This window comes from Crotalus tigris, unplaced genomic scaffold, assembly GCF_016545835.1.
Source record: "Crotalus tigris isolate CLP2741 ecotype Arizona unplaced genomic scaffold, ASM1654583v1 scf7180000017678.2327064, whole genome shotgun sequence".
Taxonomy (NCBI): Eukaryota; Metazoa; Chordata; class Lepidosauria; order Squamata; family Viperidae; genus Crotalus; species Crotalus tigris.
Genome location: NW_024096561.1, coordinates 1,877,438 through 1,903,020, shown reverse-complemented (window position 1 = coordinate 1,903,020; position 25,583 = coordinate 1,877,438). Strand labels below are relative to the sequence as shown.

At 37.5% G+C, this 25,583-nt stretch overlaps 1 protein-coding gene across 3 annotated transcripts in view; it reads right to left on the bottom strand.

Annotated features, from left to right (window-relative positions):
- Nucleotides 1–25,583, bottom strand: part of ADGRA1 (adhesion G protein-coupled receptor A1) — a 462,284-nt gene that overhangs the window by 294,203 nt on the left and 142,498 nt on the right. For 2 of the 3 annotated variants that reach the window (XM_039337456.1, XM_039337457.1), the window contains exon 6: nucleotides 24,266–24,429. In XM_039337456.1, the coding sequence (XP_039193390.1) occupies nucleotides 24,266–24,429 (164 nt within the window). Of the gene's footprint in view, nucleotides 1–24,265; nucleotides 24,430–25,583 lie in introns of those variants that run through there. The other variant, XM_039337458.1, reaches the window with a different exon arrangement.

The window sequence follows — 25,583 nt, the reverse complement described above, 5'->3', positions numbered from 1 at the left end:
TTAAAAGAACTCACACTTGTACAGAAAAAAACAATGAACTTGAAGAAATTGTTGAGCTCATCTGTCTAATAACAAATAGAAGAATGGTCAAAAACAGTACTGGTGTTCATGTCTATTAACAGTCACCCAATCACCAAGACATTGTGGGTGATTATCCTTTTAAAAAGCAAACTGAAGATCCTTCAAAAAAATAATATTGGACTTTATTATACATTGACAGACAAACCCTACCAAGATGATCCTTTAAAATCTTTTTTTGCTGACAATCTTACAAACTACCAAGAATCATTTTGTTTAATGCAGCAGAGAAATAGGACCAAAGCAGCAGACTTAGTTAAGGAAGTAAGAGTATCTTGAAGAGTGCTATGTGTCCATGCAAGAATTCCCAAGAGCAGTAGCATGTACCATTGAGAAACATGTGAATTAAAATTCTAAATAATAATAATAATACCCCCCAGTGAGGCACTACCTTGACGTGGTTGTGGGGCTTGTGTACTCTGAGGAAGATGAGAGCTATGCCAGAGGTTCAACCATACTGGACAGGTCTCATCAGAGGAGTCAGACAAAGAGTGTCTCTCCCATAAAAAATATGGTGAGACGTAAATTGCAGAATGCCATACCGGCTCGGACGTCGCCCGGGTTAACAAGGTCCGCGCTAGATATTGGAGTTCCTGGATATCTGGTGAAAAATGGGTTACAGGACTCAGGACTGTTGGCTGAGCAACCAGGGCCAGCAGCTGCAGAACTACTGGAAGAAAAGGTGTTTACCCGTCGCAGATACACAGTGATTGAAAACAAAGAAATAATGATCTGTTACTACAGATCAAGTCCAACAAGAAGAGGATATCTAAAACGAATGCACCAGTTCTGGAAAGAACAACATCCAGAATCAGAAATAACAGAACAGAGACTAGCAGATCAACGCCGATTTATAACACGAAATAAAGTATTCACAGAAACAGAATTGGACGAACTGCAAAGGTTTACCCAGGGCAAAGAAATCAAAGCCTTACCAGAAGTAATTCAGAATGTAGAGGCAAACCAGGGGGAGTTGGCAGTGAAGAAATCCAGCAGAGATATACAACTGTTCTCATTTGGAAACCAGGCACCTCTTCCTCAGGAAGAACAAAACCCTCTAACTAAAGAAATAAAAGAATTGAAACAAAGAATAACTGAGCATCTAGAACAGCACAAAAACAACAGAATAAGGCTACCTGCATTGAAGCTTGTTCCAAAGAAACAGCTAGCACAAGCATTAAAAGATGCAAATACTGCAATATCAAGTATAAGCACCAATTCACTGCAAGAAACAAACCAACTAATGTACAGCACAGCTGCAGTTATAACAGAATACCTGGGATGCAAAATCAACAAAGAAGAAAAACAAACAAACAGTGCACCAGAAAAATGGAAGGTTAGACTAGAAAATAAGATCAGCAAGTTAAGATCACATGCAAGCAAGCTAGAACAGATGAAAGAAAAGAAGCTGAAGAACAAGAAGACCAAAGAATACCTAATCAAGAAATACCACTTAGAAACAAGGAAGATCAAGGAAGCACTGGAAATAATAAAGCAACAAATAACAGCTATAGCCAGGAAAATCAGTAGATATGAAGCTCGAATTGCAAACTATAGGCAGAACCTCCAATTTCAATCCAATCAGAAACGTTTCTACCAATCCATCAATGGAGAAACTGCAAGGAATCAGTCAGTACCTGACAAGGAAGAAACAGTGCAGTTCTGGAAGCAGATATGGGATAACCCAAAGAAATACAACAAGGATGCGCTTGGTTAAAAGAGGTGGATGCAAATAAAACAGAAGTTGAAATGAAAGAACTAGTAATAACAAAAAAAAATGGTAGAAAAAAGAGCAAAGAAAATCAAAAATTGGTCAGCACCAGGTGAAGATGAACTGCATGGGTTTTGGTTGAAACATCTAACTGTTATACACCCACTCATTGCCAAGCAGTTCAACAATATACTACAAGGAGGAGAAATTGAAAAGTGGCTAACAACTGGGAAAACCTACCTAATAATGAAAAATCCAGCAAAAGGGGCAACACCAGGTAACTACAGGCCAATTACCTGCTTACCAACAACTTTCAAATTACTAACTGGTGTGGTAGCTGATGCAGTACAACAGCATCTAGTTGAAAACAATCTCTTTCCACCTGAGCAGAAAGAAAACCGCCCCAATAGCAGAGGAACAAAAGATCAACTCCTAATAGACAAAATGATCTTGGAAAACTGCAAGAGAAGGAAGACCAACCTGAATGTGGCATGGATTGACTACAAAAAGGCATTTGACTCTCTGCCACATGATTGGATAATAAAGTGCCTAGAAATAACAGGAGTCAGTAGAAACATCAGAAAATTTGTGCAAAGATCGATGGCACAATGGAAGACACAGTTGCAGATCAATGGTGAGAGGCTGGGAGAGGTTAATATCAAGAGAGGAATATTTCAAGGAGATTCATTATCACCATTACTATTTGTTATTGCACTGTTTCCTCTGTCAACAATACTGAATAACTCAGGACATGGCTATCAAACATCAAAAACATCTGCCAGACTATCCCACCTCCTTTATATGGATGATCTGAAGCTGTATGGAAAAACATCATCTGAAATAGAATCGCTGCTCAACACTGTCCGTATATATAGCCAAGATATTGTAATGGAGTTTGGCTTGGACAAATGTGCCACACTTACTATCAAACAAGGAAAAATAGTGAAAACTGAAGGAATCAAGATGCCCCACGAAAATAACATTAAGAGTCTGGATGAGGAAGAGTACTACAAATACTTGGGTATCCTTCAAGCTGACAACATCAAGCACACTGAAGTCAAGAAAAAGATTAGAGGTGAATACATCAAGAGAGTGAAGAAGATCTTAAAGTCCAAACTCAATGGAGGAAATACCATAAAGGCAATCAACACCTGGGCAATCCCAGTCATTAGGTACACAGCTGGAATAGTGGACTGGACTCAAGCAGAACTAAAAGCAATGGATAGGCAGACCAGAAAAATAATGACAATGAATCATGCCCTTCATCCACGCAGTGACATTGATAGACTTTATCTACCAAGGCAAATAGGTGGGCGTGGAATGCTACAAGTACATCAGATGGTTGAAGAAGAAAAAATGGCTTTGGAAGAATATCTGAAGAACAATGATGAAGATGCACTGAAATTAGTATATCAGGAAGGCTTACTAACTACTGGAGAGACCAAACTGGCCTACAAGAAAGACCAAATGAAGAACAGAATAGAGGCATGGGAAGACAAAGCACTACATGGCCAATACATGAAAAAAATAGCTGGGAAAGCAGATAATAATAAAACCTGGCAATGGCTAAGAGCAGGAAAATTGAAGAAAGAGACCGAGGGACTAATTCTGGCTGCACAAGACCAAGCCTTAAGGACAAATGCATACAAAGTCAAAATTGAGAAGACAGCAACAGACAGTAAGTGCCGCCTATGCAAAGAAGCTGAAGAAACAGTGGACCACTTGGTAAGCTGTTGCAAGAAGATTGCACAAACTGATTACAAGCAGCGGCATGACAAAGTAGCAACAATGGTGCATTGGAAGATCTGCAAAAAATATCATTTGCCTGTAAGCAAAAACTGGTGGGATCATAAAATAGAGAAAGTCATAGAAAATGATAAAATTAAACTGCTCTGGGACTTCAGAATTCAAACAGACAAGCACCTGCAACATAACACCCCAGACTTAACAATTGTCGATAAGAAAGACAAAAAAGTCTGGATAGTGGACGTGGCAGTGCCTGGAGACAGCAGAATAGAGAGAAAGAACTGGAGAAGATAACAAAATACAAAGACCTACAAATAGAAATAGAAAGACTGTGGCAAAAGCAAGCAAGGGTAGTACCAATAGTCATAGGCTCCTTGGGTGGATTCCCAAAACAACTGGAGCACCACTTGAACACAATTGGCATTGACAAATTCGCTATTAGTCAATTGCAAAAGGTGGCCTTATTAGGAACTGCTTCCATCCTGCGACGATATCTGTAATACCATCAAACATCCACATCTGGCTATCCCAGGTCCTGGGTAAGGACTCGATAGGTAGACAAAATGCCAAATCCAGTCTGAACATCTGGCTGACTGTGCGATGATCGATAATAATAATAAAAAAAAGTTGGAAGGGATCTTGGAGGTCATCTAGTCCAACCCTCTGCTCAGGCAGGTAACCCTATATCATTTCGGACAAATGGCTGACCAGTCTTTTCTTAAAAACTTCCAGTGTTGGAGCATTCACCACTTCTGGAGGCAGGTTGTTCCACTGGTTAATTGTTCTAATTGTTAACCATATGTATGGTTGTCTCAGTGGGTATGAAAGAAGCATGAGCAAACGTAATAGAGAAAGACTGGAAAATATTTTTAAAAAATATTCCAGATTAAAAATGGCAGAAAAAATAGGAGAAAAAAACTGTTGTAGTGTTTTGTCTGGGGTCAAGTTCAAACCCTCTCTGCTATATGCTCCCCAGCTGTAGAGTTTCAGAAAATCTCATCTTTTTGCCCTTTTTGTCTGAACATTTGTTACGTCTCTTAGCAAAGTTGGTGCTCTGCTTACTTTCACTGTGTGCAACAAAAAGATGGCCGTACAGTTACAAAAATCCAAAGATAAGAAGTCTTTGTCCAACTATATTTTTCACACTATGTTTGCTTTTATAATACGTAACTGATTATAAATCTTTTACAGACAGACAGACAATAAAAGAAATTCCCATCTTCAATCTTATTTGCAACAGTGTTTCAAATATTGCCACATCTGACCTTCTCTAGATCATTTCATGTGTAGAAAACGAATGGTTATGCATTTAAGGGATAAGGAATAAGGGATTACAATTCAAGGATTTGATTCATGAGTGAATTTGTACAGTTTGGAAGAATTCCACTCTTACACCTAGATTCATGCACAGTCCTGATTGGGGCATCTACTTAACAAAATAATTATCCATGAGGAACCATATGTACATCTTTAGAACATAGAAGGCTACTGATTAATTTAGAAGTGCACTTAATGGGCATGTTATATGACAGACCAAGTGTTCTCAACATAATAATTGTTTTACATGGTAAAATGGTCAGAAAATTCCAATGATAGAACGTCCGTATTTTATTGTCCTAGCATTTAAAATGACAGATTCAATTGCTACAATAATTTGTTCTTCCCAGTAAGGAGAATCGGAGAAGAAATTATTAAGTAACTTTCCCCAAATTATTAAAAGCAACCTATAACCCACTACTAGTTACCTGGGGATTTAGCTGGCTGTCAGGAAAGAGCTAGGCAACTGTCAAGTACATGAGCCTCCTATGACAACTGAAATTCATTCAGCAGGCTTTTCAGAGCAAGGGCTTACCCTATTACTGTATTTTTCCACCTCATTTAGAAGTGCAATGCCCTGAGCATAGATTAGCTACTGCCCTTGACACTGCCAGTTTCTGAAGTCCCATGAAACATTGCAATTATATTTTATAAGACTATAAAAGAAAATGCACTGACATGAAAGACAGCTTTTGGGATAATAACTGTCCACACAGGAAAAAAAATAAAAACAATTTATTTGAATGTAATTCCAATGGGAAATTGTAATAAAAAAAACTGATAGAGCAATATTCAGGGAGACAACATTTAAAGATTCTAAATGGATAAATTAGCAAATACTTATCATTCTTCCTATGATGCTCACAGGGTTCTTATAGACTCATTCAATATTAGCTGAGATTCCTATACACTACAATCTTCTAATTTCCCTGAAGCTTGCTCTCATTGCTGATTACCACTTGCAAGCCAGCTGTAATATTTTGCACCATACATATGTCTATTTAGTAAATATGCCTCAAAAGTAGCTCCAAAGAGAGTCCATTATGATAATCTAAATGAGATAATTATTGAAAGCAGATATCATTTTTCCAAATCTTCTATCTTCAGGAATGTTAATAATTGGAACATTATTGAAGGACTAAAGGCATTCCTGATAAGAGAAAATTCCTGAGCATCCTGAATCTAGAATAAATCATTGAAAATCTCCAAGTTGAAGACCTGACGTTTTAGAAGAAAATCAACTACATTCAGGTTGGCCTGAATCCCAATCCTAGATTAGACTCCTTTGTGACCATCAAAACTTTCCTAAATTGAGTCCACCACCTCTTTTGGTAATTGGTTCCAGTACTGAATTCTTTCTAATATTAAGATGTTGTAACACCCGATCAGCATTATTGTTGTTAGTTTAAAAACAAAGACTCCATCACTGGAGATTTTTAAGAAGAGACTAGACATTCAGCTGTCTGAGACAGTATAGGTTTTCCTTAATCTTAATCTTAAAAAGCGAAGGATCGGAAGTAGAGGCCTGAGAATCTCCAAATCAGCTGTGGTACATTAATCCAGGGCTTTTTTTTGTCACAGGACGCCCAGAACAGAGTTCCGGCACCTTTTTTGGATGGAACCTTGTAGGGCAGGCAAGGCAGGTTGTATAATGTGTGTGAGTTCCGGCACCTTTTTTTTTAAACAAAAAAGCACTGCATTAATCCCTCTGTATTCCTTCCAGGAGTGTTCAGCCAAATAAAAGAAAAGCTATTGCCTCAAATGCAGTCCAGTGCAGTATAGTGATAGTATAAGTAGTTAACCTATGGTTCTCCAGCTACTAATGAGCTATAACTCCCAACTTCCTTTATTATTGGCTAGTTTCAGGAAGATGAAGAAGTAACACCTGGAAAGCTATACATTGTCTATTGGTGTCTGTGAGGTTTCAGTGGAAATGATTAAGAGACCTAGAACTTGTGATTTATATGCTACTTGTGTTTTGTAATACAATAAAACAACATATGGTGTGAAAAAAATCCAGACCCAACTGAAAAGGCAAAAAACAAAAAAGTGATTTCATTGTGCATAATTTGATGCTTACTCTTAGCCTTTTCATAATATTATTTTTTGTACTTTTGGCGTATTTTTTTAAAAAATTAATGGTCTGTTTATATGCCACCCAGAATCACATCACATGATAGAGACAGTCACATAGTATGATAGATAGATAGATAGATAGATAGATAGATAGATAGATAGATAGATAGATAGATAGACAGACAGACAGACAGACAGACAGACTTTGTAACTATCATTCTCATTCTTTAACATCCCAAACCATAAAATTCTAAAATAAATGATACTAATAGAAAAATATCATAGAAATAATAGAAGATTAGAAGTTAAAAATTATATGGTTTTATGGAAAAATGGAAAAAATGTTTGTAGGTTACTGGTTCTTCCCAAATCAGTATACATACTGAAATTATCTTTCAATGTTTTGCATTCCTAAAAAGCAGCAAAAAAAACCAGCCCATAATATAGGAAAAGCATAGTTCAACATATGTATATTAGTATACAAACTGAGTACTAATGTGTAGACTAAACAGAAAAATATAGTAGCAAATTGTAGAAAAGAGTTTTAACATAGGACTAAGAAAAACTATTAATTAACTTCTAGAAAACCATAATATTTTTGTATAACAGAAACAGATTGTATAGTTGACTTAGCAGCCTCATCTACTTAGCAATTCTATATAAATTGTACTCTAAATGCCACTATGTTCTTCTAATAAAAGAAGAGGCGGTGGGGGTGTCTCAGGCTAAGGAAAATGAAGTTTATATTTTCCCAGGCTATATTATCTGCAAGTCCTGAAACTAACAAGAACTCTAGGATTCAGCCCTCTGACCCAAAGCCCCAAGAGAACAGGAGTCAATGTGGTAAAACTGATAAAACTGACAAAAAAAGTAAAGGCAAAGTGCCCCATTTCAATAGTACTTTTCTATCTTCTTTTTTCTCATTTCATAACTTTGTATTATATTTGCTTATTTGTTAACTAATGACTACTAGCTCTTGTATGTACATCCAGGCCTCATAACATGGCTGAGCTATCTTATTTCCTATATACTTACTTTCTTGCTACTATTTTAAAAACTCCTTTTATTCTGAGTTTTTGGACTCTGTGTTAGCACCAAGAACTCCAAATTCACTTAGTCCTGGTAGCAAAAAAAAAACTGGGGCCACTTTGTGGAAGCTTAATCCTAGAGATGGAATATGTCATCTTTTATCTGTTTAGATTCTAAGTAATGTTGGAATAACTCTTCATTCAAGAAGTATAGTAGTTTAACTACCTGGGGTGTTCCACTTGGTAAAACAGCTATCTCCAGATATCTCAAAACTTAGGTAGATGATAGAAAGATACAGATTCTGCCAGGAAAAGACTTCGCAAGCTTGTATTATATATTTGTAACAGACTTTCTGAAGGCTGTTTGGGGGGAAAAATGATAGTAACACCATTAACAATAAGTGCCTTGGATGCAATTTCACAACATCTGGAGCACTACGCAAACACTATTAGCATTGACAAAATCACATCAGTAAATTGCAAAAGGCAGCTTTACTTGGCACAACTTAATTCTACAACCATATCTTTAACATTATTAAATAATAACATCTGCCTATCCCAGGTCCTTGGGAAAGACTCAATAGATAGATAAAAATATCAAATCCAGTCTAAACTTCTGGCTATCTGTGCAACCAACAGCAATAATAATAATGTGTATGTCACCCAACTCCCAGCAACTCTGGGTGATTAAAGATTGTTAAAAACATTTAAGAACAAATAATAATATAAGAAAGACAAAACAAAAATGGCAGAGAAAACAAACCCAGATGGGGACAAAAAAAAGGAAGGAAAGGGGCATCAATTGTGCTCACCAAAGGCCTGAGCAAAGAGCCATGTCTTATATGAACAACCATTCTTTGAACTAGAATAGAATTCCATTATGAACCGTTACGGAACAAATGTTTCATAATGGTTAAAGTTATCCATCTCAATGAAGCAGAGGAACTTTCACTGTAGTTTTTACTAATAGTGCACAACAATATGTGGATTTCCATCTGGACTAAAAGTTTAGTTCTGTTGATGTTATTGTTTGAAACTAATGGATTCCAGGTTCATCTTGTAAAACTGATATCTTTCAAGATGACAAATAAGTCATGCTGGAAAAGATTTTATTTGTGTGAAATAAGAAAGAATTCCCAAAAATTTGTTAAAATGTTGCTTAGTTTGTATAAAGTGGCTAATCTGTTCTTTCCAATTTGCATTCAATTAAGAAAATCACAAAAAATCTCTCATTATAACAGAGAAAAACATATTTTAATTTATTTACTTAGCATACGGCATATCATGCATTACCTAGCAATACACATTAACATTTCTTATAGATTAGAAAAACACAATAAAATATAAATGTTAAAAAGATCTAGATGTCTAGGCCATCTAACCATTGAAGCACAGCATTGTTTATATTTTAAAAATCAGGTTTAAAAATATACCAGGACTGGTTTATGCTGTTAGCTTACAGCTGGTCACAATGTGATCTACAGTTTGACACGGAACCCCACAGTAAGACTGAGGGGAAGATACCATGTCCCAGCAGATGCAGTTGAGATGCAAATCCCATTCTGGATTGTCCATTGCTGACGGGGTAGTTTAAAGCCTGGTACCATTTTTGTGGGGCCATTTATATGCCTTCCTATGTCTGAGCGTTCAGTGACCCATTTGGCTTTCCATTAGGAATCGAGGTTTAAGTTATTGGGCAGATGTTGTGCAAGTGCCAGTGGAGGCTTCCTGGATTTGAGTCTTCCAGCTGATAAATGAGGAAGGTCAGCGTGCACCGGTAAGATTTGTATTTATACACATATTAAAAATATTTTGGTATTTTAATGTGTGTATAAGTAGAGCCATATTTTTCCTCTGATCCACATTAAGAGAGATATATTGAGTCACATGTACACTTCAAACTTTGACAAGATCTGTGTATTTTATAGAGAATGTAATTATATTCAATTTATCCTTTTGTACTTTTTGCATTTTTATAAGGCAATTTTTCAATTAATTTTTTTTAGAAAAATATTGAAAGAATGTATATATCAGAGGTACTATATGTAAGAGTGAAGTGCTTTGGGGCAAATATCTATAATTGTGAAAACAAAAATAAATAATAATTGTCATGTGTTCTTGAAACAAAGTATTTGAAAAACACAAACATTTAATAAACTTGTTCCTGAAAATCAAACAGAAAATGTTATAGAAATATGATTATAGGAAACAGATTACTCAATCCCTAGAATATTGTAATCAAATATAAACATGAAGACATGAAATGACATGTGTCTTTGTCCACAGTAACTCACTGTTACAATCAGCAATTTATACAAGTGCCATAGAGCATAATTTCATGGGTCATTCCAGAAAAATGGAGCACCCATATTACTACTGCTGCCCTTCCTGCCACTCCTGAATAAAGCTTTGATTTGATTACTTCAATGTGTCTAAGCAATCTATTTTCTTTTTTATTATAGTGATCTTTATATCTTCTCCAACCAGAGATTATGATTAGCACACTAATACTGTACTAAAATAACTTCTATGTGGTAAAATATTCTGTAGTTTTCACTTGTGATGGTTTCCCATTACAAAGACCTGAAACTGTCTTGCTTTGTCTGGTTAAAATAAAACATTAGTAATAATCAATAAACTTAGTACCTCTAAAACAGGGGTGTCAAACTCGCAACATCACCTGATGTGTCTCAATGTATCATGACTTTTTTTCCATTGCCGGCAATGGGGTGGGCGCAGTTTTGCTATGATGCATCCAGCCCATGGGCCAGCAGTTTGACAGCCCTGCTCTAAAACATGAGTATCAGGCCTCAGTTCTTCAATCAGCAAATAAACAAAGATGATTTAATTGAAAATCAAGGAAATGTAAAAGTTTATTATTTGGTTAAGTTTTTTCCTCAGTACACAACTCTGACTTCACAATGACTTCTGAATGGAGTAAGAAAAGTGATTAGCACATTAAAATTCACCTTCATGCACCATTACAAACAATTTCTTTAAAATACAAATGTGCTTTTTTGGATTATGAAAACCTTCTAAGAGATGTATGCAACACATTTATGAATAGTTGTAATAATTCAAAAATGTTTCCCCATTTACATTGACTGTACAGTATTCCAATTTAAATGCTGAACAATATATAAAAGGAATGACTCCAAAAGAATATAAAATAGTAAATCAGCTTCATGAAACATCTGACACAGCTTTTTTAAAAAGTTCTTTCAAAATGAAAAACCTACCTCTTTGAGATAATATTCCATGTGTCAGTCCCTGTGTGATAATTTCACTCATGACTTGTCTGTTAAAATTAGGATGGTTTTCAGAATTGATGGGCTGGAAAGTCATTCAAATAGAAGCAACCAAAACAGTTCCCCCCCTTTCTTTCATCTTTCTTTACAGCTTGATATAGCAATTGCTTTCAATATTGCCTAGTATGAATTCATGGTCTACGTACTACGGCTGTGCATGTTTAAAGTAATCAAATATAGCTCTGAAGAATAAATAATTTACCACAGTTAGTGTGATGAACAGCTTTTTCTTTTTCTTTGGTTCTATTTTTATTTTACTAAAAAAAGGTTAAATACAAAATTCCATCAAGACTTTTTAAAAAAACAACGAACAAATGAAGAAAAAACAAAAGAAACAAGACATTTTAAAAGTGCATTTAAAAAACCTAACACAGGGATCCCCAACCTATGAGCTGCAGCCTACTACAGGGCCGTGGCCTATTGGCCACTGGGGCCCATGAGTGGCTGCTACAAGTGTCACTGCGAGCATCGCAGGTGCTCATGGCCCATGTGTGAGCATTCATGGCCCCACACATGTGAGCAATGGGTGTTCCTGCGCATGGACACACACATGCATGCATGCATTCTCACACACACACACACACATACACACACACACACACACACACACACACACACACACACACACCATAAAACCATCCCTTCTTTCCCCATTCGGGCCGCCAATCTCAAAAGGTTGGGGAACTCTGACCTAACACATATACATATATTATCCCCCCTAGTTGAATACATTACTATAATATTAGTTTCCCACCACTTGTGAAATAGGCCTCCCAAATTTTTAAACTACTAAATCTATTTGAAAATAATTGACTTGTCATTTATATACTGTATTAATGACAAAATAGTTAACATAAGGTGACCAACTTTTTTACAACATAAAGGAGGACACGAATAAATTGAAGAAAAAAATATCGTAAATAAAAGAAACATTGTATTTATTGCAACAATAATACAGAATACACTATAATATGATAAATGCATAATAAAAACCATTTGTAACAATAACATTTTATATTGTAATTATGCTTACATGCCTAATAATTATTTAAATGAGTACTTTTCCATTGAATAAATATTTTTGTCAATGTATCATCTTCTAACAATATATTGGAAATATCTGAACAAGAAATATCCTTCATATTGAATTTTATGGCAAGTGCTGCAACTAGAGTATCAACATTCAATCTCGATTTCTCACTTGTCCAAAAATCTACATGGCTGGATTGCGCAGGGGTGGGTGGCGGAGGCAGGTGTTATGAGCCAGGTGCTCCAGGACAGCCATGTAGGTGCGCAGGGTGAGGTGGTGGTAGCGCAGGTCAGCACTGCATAGATCACCAGCTGGCGCAGCCCATGGAAGGTCAACTGCCTGCCATGCCCCCGCCCATAGCCACCCCGCCAGCACCGCTGCCTTGCCATGGAGAGCCAGCGCCACAGCTCGCAAAGCACCAGCTGAGCCAGCTCTGGCCCTGCAGCCACCCCCCAGCATCACCGCCCACCCTGCACATCCCCGTAGAGCCGGCCCCATAGCTCGCAAAGGCAAAGCACTAGCCGCGCCGGCTCCGGCCCTGCAGCCACCTCCCCAGCTATCCCCCAGCACCACCGCCCACCCTGCACATCCCCGTAGAGCTGGCCACACAGCTTGCAAAGGCAAAGCACCAGCCGCGCCAGCTCTGGCCCTGCAGCCACCCCCTCAAGCCGTCCCCCAGCACCACCGCTCACCCTGCGCATTCCCGTAGATCTGGCCCCGTGGCTTGCAAAGGCAAAGCACCAGCCGTGCTGGCTCCGGCCCTGCAGCTGCCCCCCCAGCTGCCCCCCAGCACCACCGCCCACCCTGCACATCCCCATAGAGCCGGCCCTGCGGCTTGCAAAGGCAAAGCACCAGCCGTGCTGGCTCCGGTCCTGCAGCTGCCCCCCCAGCTGCCCCCCAGCACCACCACCCACCCTGCGCATCCCCGTAGAGCCGGCCCCGTGGCTTGCAAAGGCAAAGCATCAGCCACGCCTGCTCCGGCCCTGTAGCCGCCCACCCCAGCTGCCCCCCCAGCACCACCGCCCACCCTGCACATCCCCGTAGAGCCGGCCCCGTGGCTGGCAAAGGCAAAGCATCAGCTGTCCCGGCTCTGGCCCTGCAGCTGCCCCCCCAGCCGCCCCCCAGTACCACTGCCCACCCTGCGCATCCCCGTAGAGCTGGCCCTGCAGCTCACAAAGCACCAGCCGTGCTGGCTCCGGCCCTGCAGCCACCCCCCAGCGGCCCCCTTGCACCACCGCCTACCCTGTACATCCCTGTGTAGAACCGAACAGGGAAGATCAAGAGAAACTTACTGCTCCAGTCTCCTCCAGCTATCTGCAGAACTAAGTAGGAGATGGTGTAGTTCGGTAGCAGTGAGGGGTGCAAAGTTCCTGCAACTTGCACGTGCAATGTTTGCTGCCCGGGTGTTTTGGCGCACTCAGCAGCAATTCCTATTGGTTTTCGAAAGCCAAAGGGGGAGTAGCACAGCTCAGGCAAAAGTTGAAAAAAAATCAAAAAAAGGTCCCGGAACGCCTTCTGAGTGTTTTATGAGGAAAAGAAAGCCCTGCAGATAAGTCTTCAAATATAGAAAAAGAGGACAATTTAGGAGGACATTTTTGAGGGAGGATAGAACTCACAAAAGGAGGATGATATATGGAAAAGGAGGACATTTAGGAGGACAGAACTCAAAAAAGGAGGACTGTCCTCCCAAAAGGAGGATGGTTGGTCACCTTAAGAAGAACAATAAAAAAGGCAAGAATAAAGTTTCAAAACATTCTGTTAGCAAACTGTTATTGTATTTAACTCATAAAATTTTTTACAATGGCATCTTATCTATCTCAAATTGTCCCAAGAGTTAACATAATTTGTCCTAGATTAAATATCCTTGTTTGTTTCTTAATAACATCTCTTATCAATTGTTGTCTGGTTAAATATAGTAAATATAATCTACAAAATTGGTCTATCTTCCTGTCATGGCCCCCTCAGAGGCCAGTTCGGAGGAAGAGGAAGAGTTGGAGCTGGGACTGTCTGGCAGGCCCCTCAGGCATTGGGGAGGTGGTTGGCCAGCAGTCATTCACTTTTCCACTCAGTCAGGTTTCTGCTGTTGTAAAAGAATGCAGGCTTGAATTTCAGGGGGGCATATGCAATCAACTCAGTTAATTCTAAGTCTCTACAGGCTCATAGTTCTTTCCAATGCTTCTGCTGCTTTCAAATCACATTCCTTTTGTGAATCTAATTTATCCAGAGCTACTGTATATGCATCAGGCACATTAAATATATATGGAATAATATAGGTAACTTTGTTCCCTAAATATTAGATTATCCTGTTTGCATTCATAAAAACATTACTATTAGAACAATTATTACCACAGCAGTTCTATTTTTATATAAATAACCATTTTATTTTTTTCTATTTAGCATCCCTTCCATTCAGTCTCATACAGAACAGCCAAAAAGCGCAGGGCCTAAATCAGGAGTTACAAAGAATTTGGCAGAGTTGTTCTTAAACAGCATGCTACTGACATTCTTTTGAAAAAAAATTCTGTCAAGAAGTTCTGAATTGGACAGATCTGAGAATATGTCTGTTTTTCTCATTGACTAAACAATCAATCCAGTTCAAGCCCAACCAAATGGTATATACAGGTAGTCAGTGACTTAAATCATTTGTTTAGTGACCATTCAAAGTTACAATGGCACTGACAAAAGTGACTTACAACTATTTTTTCACATGACCATTGCAGCATCCCCATGGACACAATCAAAATTCAGATGCTTGGCAACTGGCATGACAATTGCAGTGTCCTGAGGTGGGGAAGCCAGATTCACTTAGCAACTGTATTAATAACTTAACTGCAGTGATTCAGTTAACAATTATCTTGCTTAGCAACGGAAATTTTGGGCTCAGTTGTGGCCACAAGTCGAGGACTACCTGTTGGTTGACTAAGTGTCACATTTACCATAAAAATAAGATCAGTAAACAGTTCTTGCTGAGAAACAGTAAGACCTGGAGAAAGATAAGGAGAAGAGGTAAATATAACTCAATTACTCATTTTCTTCATCTCTATACGGTCCATATGTTAATCAGTATAATATACTAGCTGCTTTTACAATAACAGCTAGAACAAAAGAACATGAAAGTCAGCATTTCAAGTACATTATTTATTTGTCTGCTTCTTTGTTAAATTTATATAGCTGTACATCTTACAAGAAGTGATTCTGGATAGCGAACAGCAAAAAACATAAAACAAATGAGGGGTCCTTAGTGCTCTCTGAGGTTGCCGATGTTTCATTACCCAAACTAGGTAACATCATCAGAGCTAATAAGAAGTGGGATTTGCTCTCAATTTATATTTTAATGGCTCACCCTGTCAGTTTTGGTGGGGATCATCTTGGAGATTCTTTGGTTGGGCTGTTTACTGTTAGCTTGTTTGGTAGTTCATTGGTTGGTCTGATATTAACCTCTGAGTTAATCTATGCTTATCTGGGTGTTGTTTATGGGTGGGGTGATGTTTTGGTCTTTTTGTTTACTTTTTGATTTCTCTCTTTTGCACTGTGTGTAGATATTGTTTATGTGCCTATTGATGACTAGTTTATCAAAGTGCCAGACTTTGTAGGCTGGGGTGTTTTAGTGTTTCTGATCACTGGGTTTTGTGGGTGTAAGAGGGTTGGCATAGTTGTTTAGGAAGCTTGACCTCTCCTAAAAATATCCCCACTGCTGGCTTCAGTAGAGCACCAGGCAAGGTAAAATACATTGGCACAGCTTAGCCTCTTCTTGGAAGGAACCTTTTGTCACAGTTTAGAATAGAATAGAGCTGGAAGGGACCTTGGAGGTCTTCTAGTCCAGCCCCCTGCTTAAGCAGGAGAACCAATATCATCTCAGACAGGTGAATGTCAAGTCTCCTTTTTTAAAACTATACCCAATTTTATTGACTCAAGTTCAAAAGATCCATCAAAAGCATGGGACTCTAGATATTCCCTCTTAAGGGTTGGGAAAATACTTAATTTTGAAAAAGTATCCAAGATACAAAAGTAAAACATGCAAACCTAGGTGCAACTTCTTTCTGTGTCTACAGGTATTCTATTATACCATACTCTATTTTTATTACTGTTTATACTTTACAATGTTCTATTCTATTATTTGTACTAAATTATTTGTACTGTATATTATACCATTTCTACTACAGATATACTATTACTTTTGCTACTATACTATACTATTATTAGTATACCAGTATTTCAACTCTTAAAGACCCTGGTCTGTCTTTAAATCCTGTCTCTCTCTGGGATTTCTTCTATTGTTTTTCTTATTTATTAATGTGCAGCAGATAAAGCACTGGCACCTTCCCAATGGTGTGCTTGGTTTGGCTTTGCTGTGCCTGCTCTGAACCCTTCAGTCCCAGTGAAGAAAATTTGTTTTATTTGGCTGCTTTCTGCTTGCTGTTGCTCCATTTTCGAAACCCAGATTATCTCCTCCTCCCACCTGTTTCAAGGTTGCAGCTTTTATAACAATTCTGCCATGCTGCTGCTGTGGAATAGGTTTAAGTAGGAGAAGAGAAAGGCAGCACAAATGCCTGGAATATTTTTCTCTTTTAGCAGACTGTTCTTCCTCATCTCTGGGTTTTAGGCAGGGTGCAGGAACGTTGGCACAGTTAGTTGGCAAAGCTAAGCAGTTCCTGGGGGGGGGACACTGACAATGTCAATCATATCAATCAGTGGTTAAGGAAAAGAAGGTCAAGGGGTGACATGATAGCAATGTTCCAATATCTCAGGGGCTGCCACAAAGAAGAGGGAGTCAAGCTATTCTCCAAAGCGCCGGAAGGCAGGACAAGAAGCAGCGGATGGAAACTAACCAAGGGGAAAAGCAACTAGAACTAAGGAGAAACCTCCTGACAGCTAGAACAATTAACCAGTGGAACAACCTGCCTCCAGAAGCGGTGAATGTTCCAATACTGGAAGTTTTTAAGAAGAGACTGGACAGCCATTTGTCTGAAATGGTATAGGGTTTCCTGCCTCCAAGGTCCCTCCCAACATCATCATCATCATTATTATTATTATTATTATTATTATTATTATTATTAGTAGTAGTAGTAGTAGTAGTAGTAGTAGTAGTATATTGTTATGGACCCAATTAAAGAATTTTGACTAACAGGATCCAGGAAGAGAGCCTCCTCTGCCCTCACTCCCAACCTTTTGGAATATTATCCCCCTAAAGATGAGGTGGTCTCCCATTCTCCTGGCCTTTCAAAAGAGTTTGAAGACCTGGCTGTGCTGACTCACAGCAGAGAAGCACACAACCTTGGTCAGTGCCTTTAAGCTCCTCCCCCTGCCTTTTAAACTATTGATTTATTCTATCCTTGTTTTAACTGCCTCCTTTTATAAAGAGATAATGTTTTTAATTATACACAAGTGTTACTTTGAGAATGAGAAGGGCAGCTTCTAAATTTGATAAAACAAATAAATAAACCCAAAATATTGTTGATTTTCCATCTCTGTTGCAAAATTCATTGAGGTGATGAAATGCATTGAAGAGTTACTCACGAGAAAGGTCATCATATATAAAGTAGCCTCACCTTCCCACATCAGCATTTAAAATCAGATATTTTAGGTGAAGACATAGTACTGAATATTATTTATCAAAAACATAAAAATAAACAGAAAAATTATTGAGTCTTTTGCAGCCACCTGCTTTAATCTGCTGATTCATAAATGTGCTTTGACTGAAGCATTGTCAATTCAAAGCATCATTTGTGAATTTTTGCTGTTCTAATACACACACACACAAACAAACCAACACACACACACACACACACAAACAGTATAGAGTATTTCAGTTTTAAATCTGTTAACTGTGGCTGACTGGTATGGCATAAGCCCCATTCTCTTTGATGAATATTCTTGTTTCTGTTCATTCACTGCATGCTTCCTGTCCACAGAGTAATATTAGTGCAATGTTGTATTTTTTCTGGGCTGTTCTTTTGTCGTTTCCTTCTTTTTGAGAACTGTTTTCCAAAGTAGTAGTTGTGAGGATCACAAGGGGATTTGAACCCTTGCCTGTAGGGATGTTTAAAATTCAATTGAATTCCTAGGACTGGTAGGATGGGACCGTTTTGTAACATGTTTATTTTACATTACAGCGCAGGTTTGGCTGTATTGTCCCTAGCATACATTCTCATTGGAGAGCATTAATGAGTTCCCAGGAATACTGGAACTGTCTTGTGTTTCTCTTATTTTCTGAAAACTTGCATCTGCGTTTTTCCCCTCTGGGGCTGAGCATCCATTGGTTGCAACTGTCATTCTGATGTTATCTAAGTGTAAGATAGTTCTACCAATTATTCAAAAAACACAGCTAGGCTTAAATTAGTAATGATAAACCAGAATATTTATGAACAGAATCATCTTATATGCCTTGCCAAAGATCTGAAGATAATGTAAGAAATCACTGGCAGAAGTAAAATAAAATAATGTTAAATATAAGCTTTTAGAAATGTAGAAAACTTCAAGTTTCTGAGTTCTATAATCTCCCAGGGTTTGAAATAGACACCTAATATTAAACCATCACTAAAAAAGCACAACAAAGAATGTTCCTGTGTCAACTTAGGAAGTTCAGACTGCTCCAGGAGCTGTTGATACAAGTCTACAGAGGAATTATTGAGTATGTCGTCTGTACTTCGATAGCTGTCAGGTTTGGTAGAGCAACCACAAAGGGCAGGTACAGACTCCAACAGATAGTTAGAACTGCAGAAAAAACAATTGCAACAATTGCAACCTGCCTTCCACTGAAGACCTGTATATTGTGTGGATCAGAAGGAGAACTGAGAAAATAGCTACAGACCACTTACATCTTGGACATACTCTGTTTCAATTCCTCCCCTCAGGACGCCGCTGTAGAGCATTGCATGCCAAAACATCTAGACAGATTTTTTTCCCTTGTGCCATCACTCTGCAGAACACCCAATCCCCACAGTATTGTTTTATGTCTAAGTATATTTACCCATGTTGTATAGCTGTAGTATTATTGCCTTTTTCATCTTCTCTACTACCTACTCTTATTGATATTATATTATGATTATTATTACTCTGTTGCTTTGCATGTACATTGAGAGCCTCTGCACCAAAGACAAATTCCTTATGTGTCTAATCATACTTGGCCAAATAAAGTATTCTGTTCTACTCTACTCTACTCTACTCTACTCTACTCTACTCTACTCTACTCTACTCTACTCTACTCTACTCTACCCTATTTCTATTCTACCGGTGTCATAATATTCTTTAAAAGCACAGCCAGAACTTTTGCAAACTTTATGAGCAGCCTAAACTATTACATATGTTAATATAAATAACATAAATATTAAGTGACAGGATACCTCCAATCCACAGACCAAATCAACTCAAGTCTAATTAATCTATCCATCTCACCCACAAGCCTTGCTTGTATTCCAGAGCCCTTGAAATACTTTTCCCAGGTCCTGAACCATATCCCAGAAACCATATTTCCCACTCAGTCCTGTCAAGGAGAGGGATACAATGATAAAAATCTAACAAATTAAGATAATAAAAAAAAACAGACAGTGAGGATAGTCAGTGTTCAGTTCAAGGGTCAGATTAACAGTGGAAATACCATAAATTCAAAGGAGGAAGTCTGCAGCTTAAAAAAGAATCAGTTTCATAAATTCTGGTGAGCAAGCACATAGATACAGGCTATAACTATAAACAATGTTGTTTCCAGCACTAAACTGCATTCTACTTTTATGTCAAAGAAGAAAGGATTCCACCCAAACTCAGCCAGTGCTTATGAACTTTGAAGAGAGAACATCCGGTTTACAATGAGGGAACTTATCCCTGAAACTTGTGGCTTTGTGCCATTTTATTTGTATCACTCAGAGGCAGTACAATTCTCATCATCTTGAGGATTGTGGTATCAGTATCAGATGTCAGACTAGCAGATTTTAAATAAATAAACTTCTGGTCTACATTCAGATTTGATTTTTCAATTGCAGAACTACACTGGTCTGTTCTCCTCATCTCATTTGCTCTCCTCCTTGAGAATGCAACCAGAAGGGGCCATGGCATATGCCTACCAATATGAGAAATGTTCTTGTTTTTAATCATTAACTTCCCAGCCTAGGGAGGCTTTCTTGCCCATTCCACAAGATTTTAAAATAGTCTCAGTTGTTAATAGTAAACTCTTTTAAAAAGTCATACTTCCATAAGAGAGGCAACAGAAGAAGGCTCTGCTGCCTAAGGTAAAGCTAAATCTCCCTTCTCCAACAGCGTAATCCCCCAAATCACAAATTTATGCCTACACACATTGCAGTTAAGCTTAAAATAACCTCCATCGTTGGCAATGAAGAATGAACTGCCTAATTTTAATATGTATGTAAAATATGTAATTTTAATACCCGTATGAGTATTTCCTTTTCTTCTTGTTTTGATAAAAAGAGAGATACTGAGTACCAAGTCTGAATTATCACACATGCAGCACACAAGGATTTTGTTTTTGTATGGAGTAAGTTTTAGATTCTCAAACAAACAGATGGTTCTATTGATTGTAAATAAAAAAAAATTCACGATTGAGACCCATACCTATGGTGCTTCTAAGTATATTTGGTGGGTAGCTCCTTGGCTGGTGAGACATTGTTAAACATAGCAGCAATAAAGACAAATATGATGATGGCAACGGTCCTTTTGTACCAGAAAGTGTAAATATATGGTTAAATAGTTCTTAGGACCTTCCCCCAGTGCTGAATTTTAACACTATCCAGTTATTCTTACATCAGCAGAAAAGTGACTGGTCTGAAATGTGTTTTCCCATTCCTGATTCCTACTCTATACTGCAGTCACCTAAGGCTTCAAAAGTGACCAGATTTTATCCATCCTAAGGCTTGGGCAATGTTGGGATAAAAGGGAAAAACTTAAAATTAATACAGCTTAGAACAGCTGAATCATGTTTCACTCACAGGCTGGAGACAGAATGAAGGCAATGTCATGAGGCCAGAACAGAAAAAAAAAGATGTTGTTAGGGCATGTTTGTTCTATGTTATCAGATTTTGAGCCAAATATGGCTATACATCGCTATTCTTCAGAAACTCATTTCCATTTTTAGTAACAAGATAAAAGCAAAAAAGGTCTCTGATTTAATATTATTATTTGCTTTAGTGCAAATAAGAAAGAACATAACAGAATAACAGCATTGATAGAGAACTTTCAGATCTTATACTCCAACCCTCTCCTTGAGCAGAAGATCTTATACCATTTTCTTGCCCATGTTTCAAACCTTACTGTTCTCTCCACTGAATTGCATATTGCTGCATAGGGCCCCATTGTTCAAGTATGTCATGATCCTTCTGAATCTTGAGTCTATCTTACTATATCTTCCATATTCAGTCTTAAAATGTCTAAAAGAGGCTATTTGATGTTTATCATGCCAAACATATGCTTTAAGCATGTTAAATGTCTGACTTTAAAGGAACAGACTAGCTTTCTAGGTACCAAATAATCTAAATGCAATAGGTGAAAAAAAATCATAGAATTCATAAAAAACTAATAAACATGTCATATGTTTATATGTGAATACATTCTGGGAAACAACTTTGCTTTTATACTGTGAATAAAATGCACTATGAATCATTAACTCCTTTAATTGGCGGGTAAGGGATAAGGGTGAAGAATATTTTATTTAAAAAAAATAAATTCAAGAGGGACTTCTGATCAAGATTAGAATTAGAATTAGATCAAGATTAGAATTAGAACTGGCATGATAATGCTTTGGCACTCCCTATAATATTTTTACCTTGATAATCGAAAAATTATCTCTTATTGGCACTAGAAAGAGATGATACTTGGTTTTTATTTTGGGAGAGGGTTTGTTGACTGCCTCCATCCCTGATAGGCAATAGTTAAAGCAGGTCAATTTAATTTAATTCATTAAATTTGTTATGGCCGTCCACTTCATTAGAGTTTAGATGCAGGGAAGGGTAACATTATGTCTGTTATTATGATTATGTAAGGGTACTATAATGTTATTAAACTAATCATTGTCTCTGTTGTGGAAAATGAAATATCTCTGCCAGAAAATTATTAGCTAAGTATCAGGTTGATCCATCATCTTCTACACTTTCCCTTTTGTACGGCCTCAGCCATTTATTGTGAACTTTCTTAGCTTTGCCATGAGAAATAAACCACTGCAAAAAATATGTACCAGTAGAATAAATTGAATGGGAGGAAATAAATCTCATATAACATTCTTTCTAGATAACACCAACAACTTGCTAGGATACAGAAAGTCATTCTCCACCAGAAGAAATTTGACTAATGAGAGAAATCTTTACATGTGTAGTCCCTCCCCCCCAAAAAAATTGTCTGATGTCATCTAAAAATCCTTTTCATCAATGATGAAAACTGAAAATCTTCAGTTTAAATTTTCACTAAAGTCTTTTGGGAGGATTAAAAAGCATGTTTTCCTACCATGCTTGATCCCCACCTCAGGTTGCCAAACATTTTATAAAGACTTTTGCTTGTTCTAAGTATTTGTCCTTGAAATTGTAAGAAAATATTATATATTCCTCTGCAATTGACTCTCCCCTTTGCCCTTTATTTTTTTCTCTAATAGGTCAAGCAGAGCATAGTCATAGGACCTACCTATATTGCCCCATTACCAGAATGGGACAGCAAACATGTTTTAAAAGCAAATGCAGATGTCAGTCTTTACTCACTTCTGTTCCTTTGTAACATAATCTCCCTGTGCATTTTCCTTGTGCAGTCTTTTCTTCAAGGATTTTTGTCTATTTAGGCTGAAGCCCTTTACTGTTTTACAGGCTAATCCTAACAGTTTATTATCAACTTCATAGAGGAAGGAAAACGCCTTCAACTGAGCCAGTGCTTATCATTGGTCTATGTACCTTCATGACCTTTTCTTCATCCTGATTGTTGCCATAGGCACAGTCATTGTAACTCTGGTGTTGTAAGTTAAATGTTGCTGGTTTGAAACCTAGCAGAAATAGGACTTTTCCTTCCTTCCTTCCTTCCTTCCTTCCTTCCTTCCTTCCTTCCTTCCTTCCTTCCTTCCTTCCTTCCTTCCTTCCTTATAGTAAATGCAGTTCCACTATTTTTCCACTTTTTTCTCAGACACCTGGAATAGAAGTTCCCAAATACCAGACTGAGAGCTGGCACTGAAACCCTTCAATATCAGGTGAATGAAAAAATGAAATGATGTCTTTGCCATCTTGAAATTTGCCGGTACCATTAGAAATTTGACAAATATTAACAGAATTAAAGTGAAATCATAGAATATAATTTTTTTTCATTACGTGGTATCTTTAAAAGATAAGCCATTAATTTCCATCCCTATTCTCATTTTACTAATACATGAGTTTGATATCCTGTGAGACTAAAATCCATCTCTTCTGCCCTTAAAATGAAATTAATGCAATATTTTGTTTACTATATAGCAAATACCTCAAAAAATGTTCAACTAGTACAGATTCCAAAGATAAGCCATTAATTCTCAGGGTAAGGACTTAACTTATAATTGCAATTATTTTAGATAAAAATGGATTTATACCAAGTCAGGTATGTGAAGGATATATAAGACTTCTAGATATTTAAATACTTTAAATATCACTTTTAGACTTTACAATAATGAGACAGATTATACTTGAATTACATATCAAGGTATTCAAATATATAATTTCATTTTACCTCTTTTCCATCCAATTTGTTTTTATGATCCCAAACTTTTCTTTAAAAAAATTACTTATCTGTGATCTCTTCACTGGACACATGCATGAAAGTTTATATATTACAATATTTTACAAATATATGCATGATATTTATATGTTCATGTTTTTGTGCATGGATATATGACTGTGTGCTTCTGTATATGAGTATTTACCAACAGCTTTTTCATAGATCTCTACATTTCTTCTTTCTGAAGCATTTTTTCAGTACATTTTTGTTACAATTTATGATGCTGAAAAACAAAACTATAACTCACCACATATCAACTGATTTTCTTTCAGATTGCGAAATGATGTTCCTTGTAAACTCCTTGGAAAAGCACACACAGTTTCCTCTGATATCCGCACTGAGGAATTTGTAGCCCAGTATAAGATCCATTTGAGATTACAATCACAAATGAGGGAATCAGTATAGAAATGTCTGAAAACAAATCCCAAACATTTCCTTTTTAAAATAAAACACCATATATCAAATTGATTATATCAACTAAGATATAGAAGTTGCAACTGCCTTGCTCTCAGATTAACTGCTAGTGGGGGAGGGGCTGAAACACTATCCACACTTTCAATAGTTACAGCATAAATCATATGGAACATCCATATTCAAATATGTATAAATGTATATGCTATGTATGTAGGTGTGTGGGTGTGTTCTATACATTTACATACACATATCTAATGTATATGGTGTGATGGTTCAGAGGTTAAGACTGCACTTGTCTGTTGGTTTGAGGCCTGAGCACCACACAAAGAGGTGAAGCCTGAGCACCACACAAAGAGGTGAGCTCCCATCCTTGCCCCAGCTCCTGCCAGCATGCAAATGAGAATAGATAAATAGGTATCACGCCAGTGGAATGAAAATACAGTAGCATTCCATGATGTCATGCTGGCCACATGGCCACAGAAATGTCTTCAGACAGCGCTGTCTCAATGCTCTTGAAATGGAGATGAGCACTGCCACTATAGTCGGCAACGACTAGCGGAATAAAATCTGCACAGACTCCTTCACCTTCATCTACTGAATACACTGTATTTATTTAACAAAAATGTGCTTTTTTCCTTAATGATCACCTATGAAATGGAAAAGGGGTTATCTTACATTTTCTGGTAAGAATTGCACAGATTTATTTTCTGTGTAATTTTCCTTGGGATAAGGAAAATCATTTTACATTCACAATCATTTTCCTTTTGGTTAATGTGGTATTTTTCATTTGGGTAACTTTATGTTCCCTCAAGGTTACATTACACACATTTCTCCCAGCAATATGCATAGTTTGCACTATGAATGCTTATGATATGTGCATATGGGAAAAGGCCTGCTCACTTGATATATTTCTGGTTATCATTAATTTCCCAAGACATATTGTGCTTCTGTTTTCCTATACAAACAGTGCTGCCATTTAGTCACACTGCTGGCTATTCAGATTTTGGTTTGTAGTGTTAGACAGCAAGATGGTGATTTACTATTCAGTGTGCAGTTTTCAACTGCTGATGGATACACTATTACACTTTATGCTTGATCAATAGAATGCATTTAGATATTCAGAATAAAATGGATACTTGGAATTATTAACT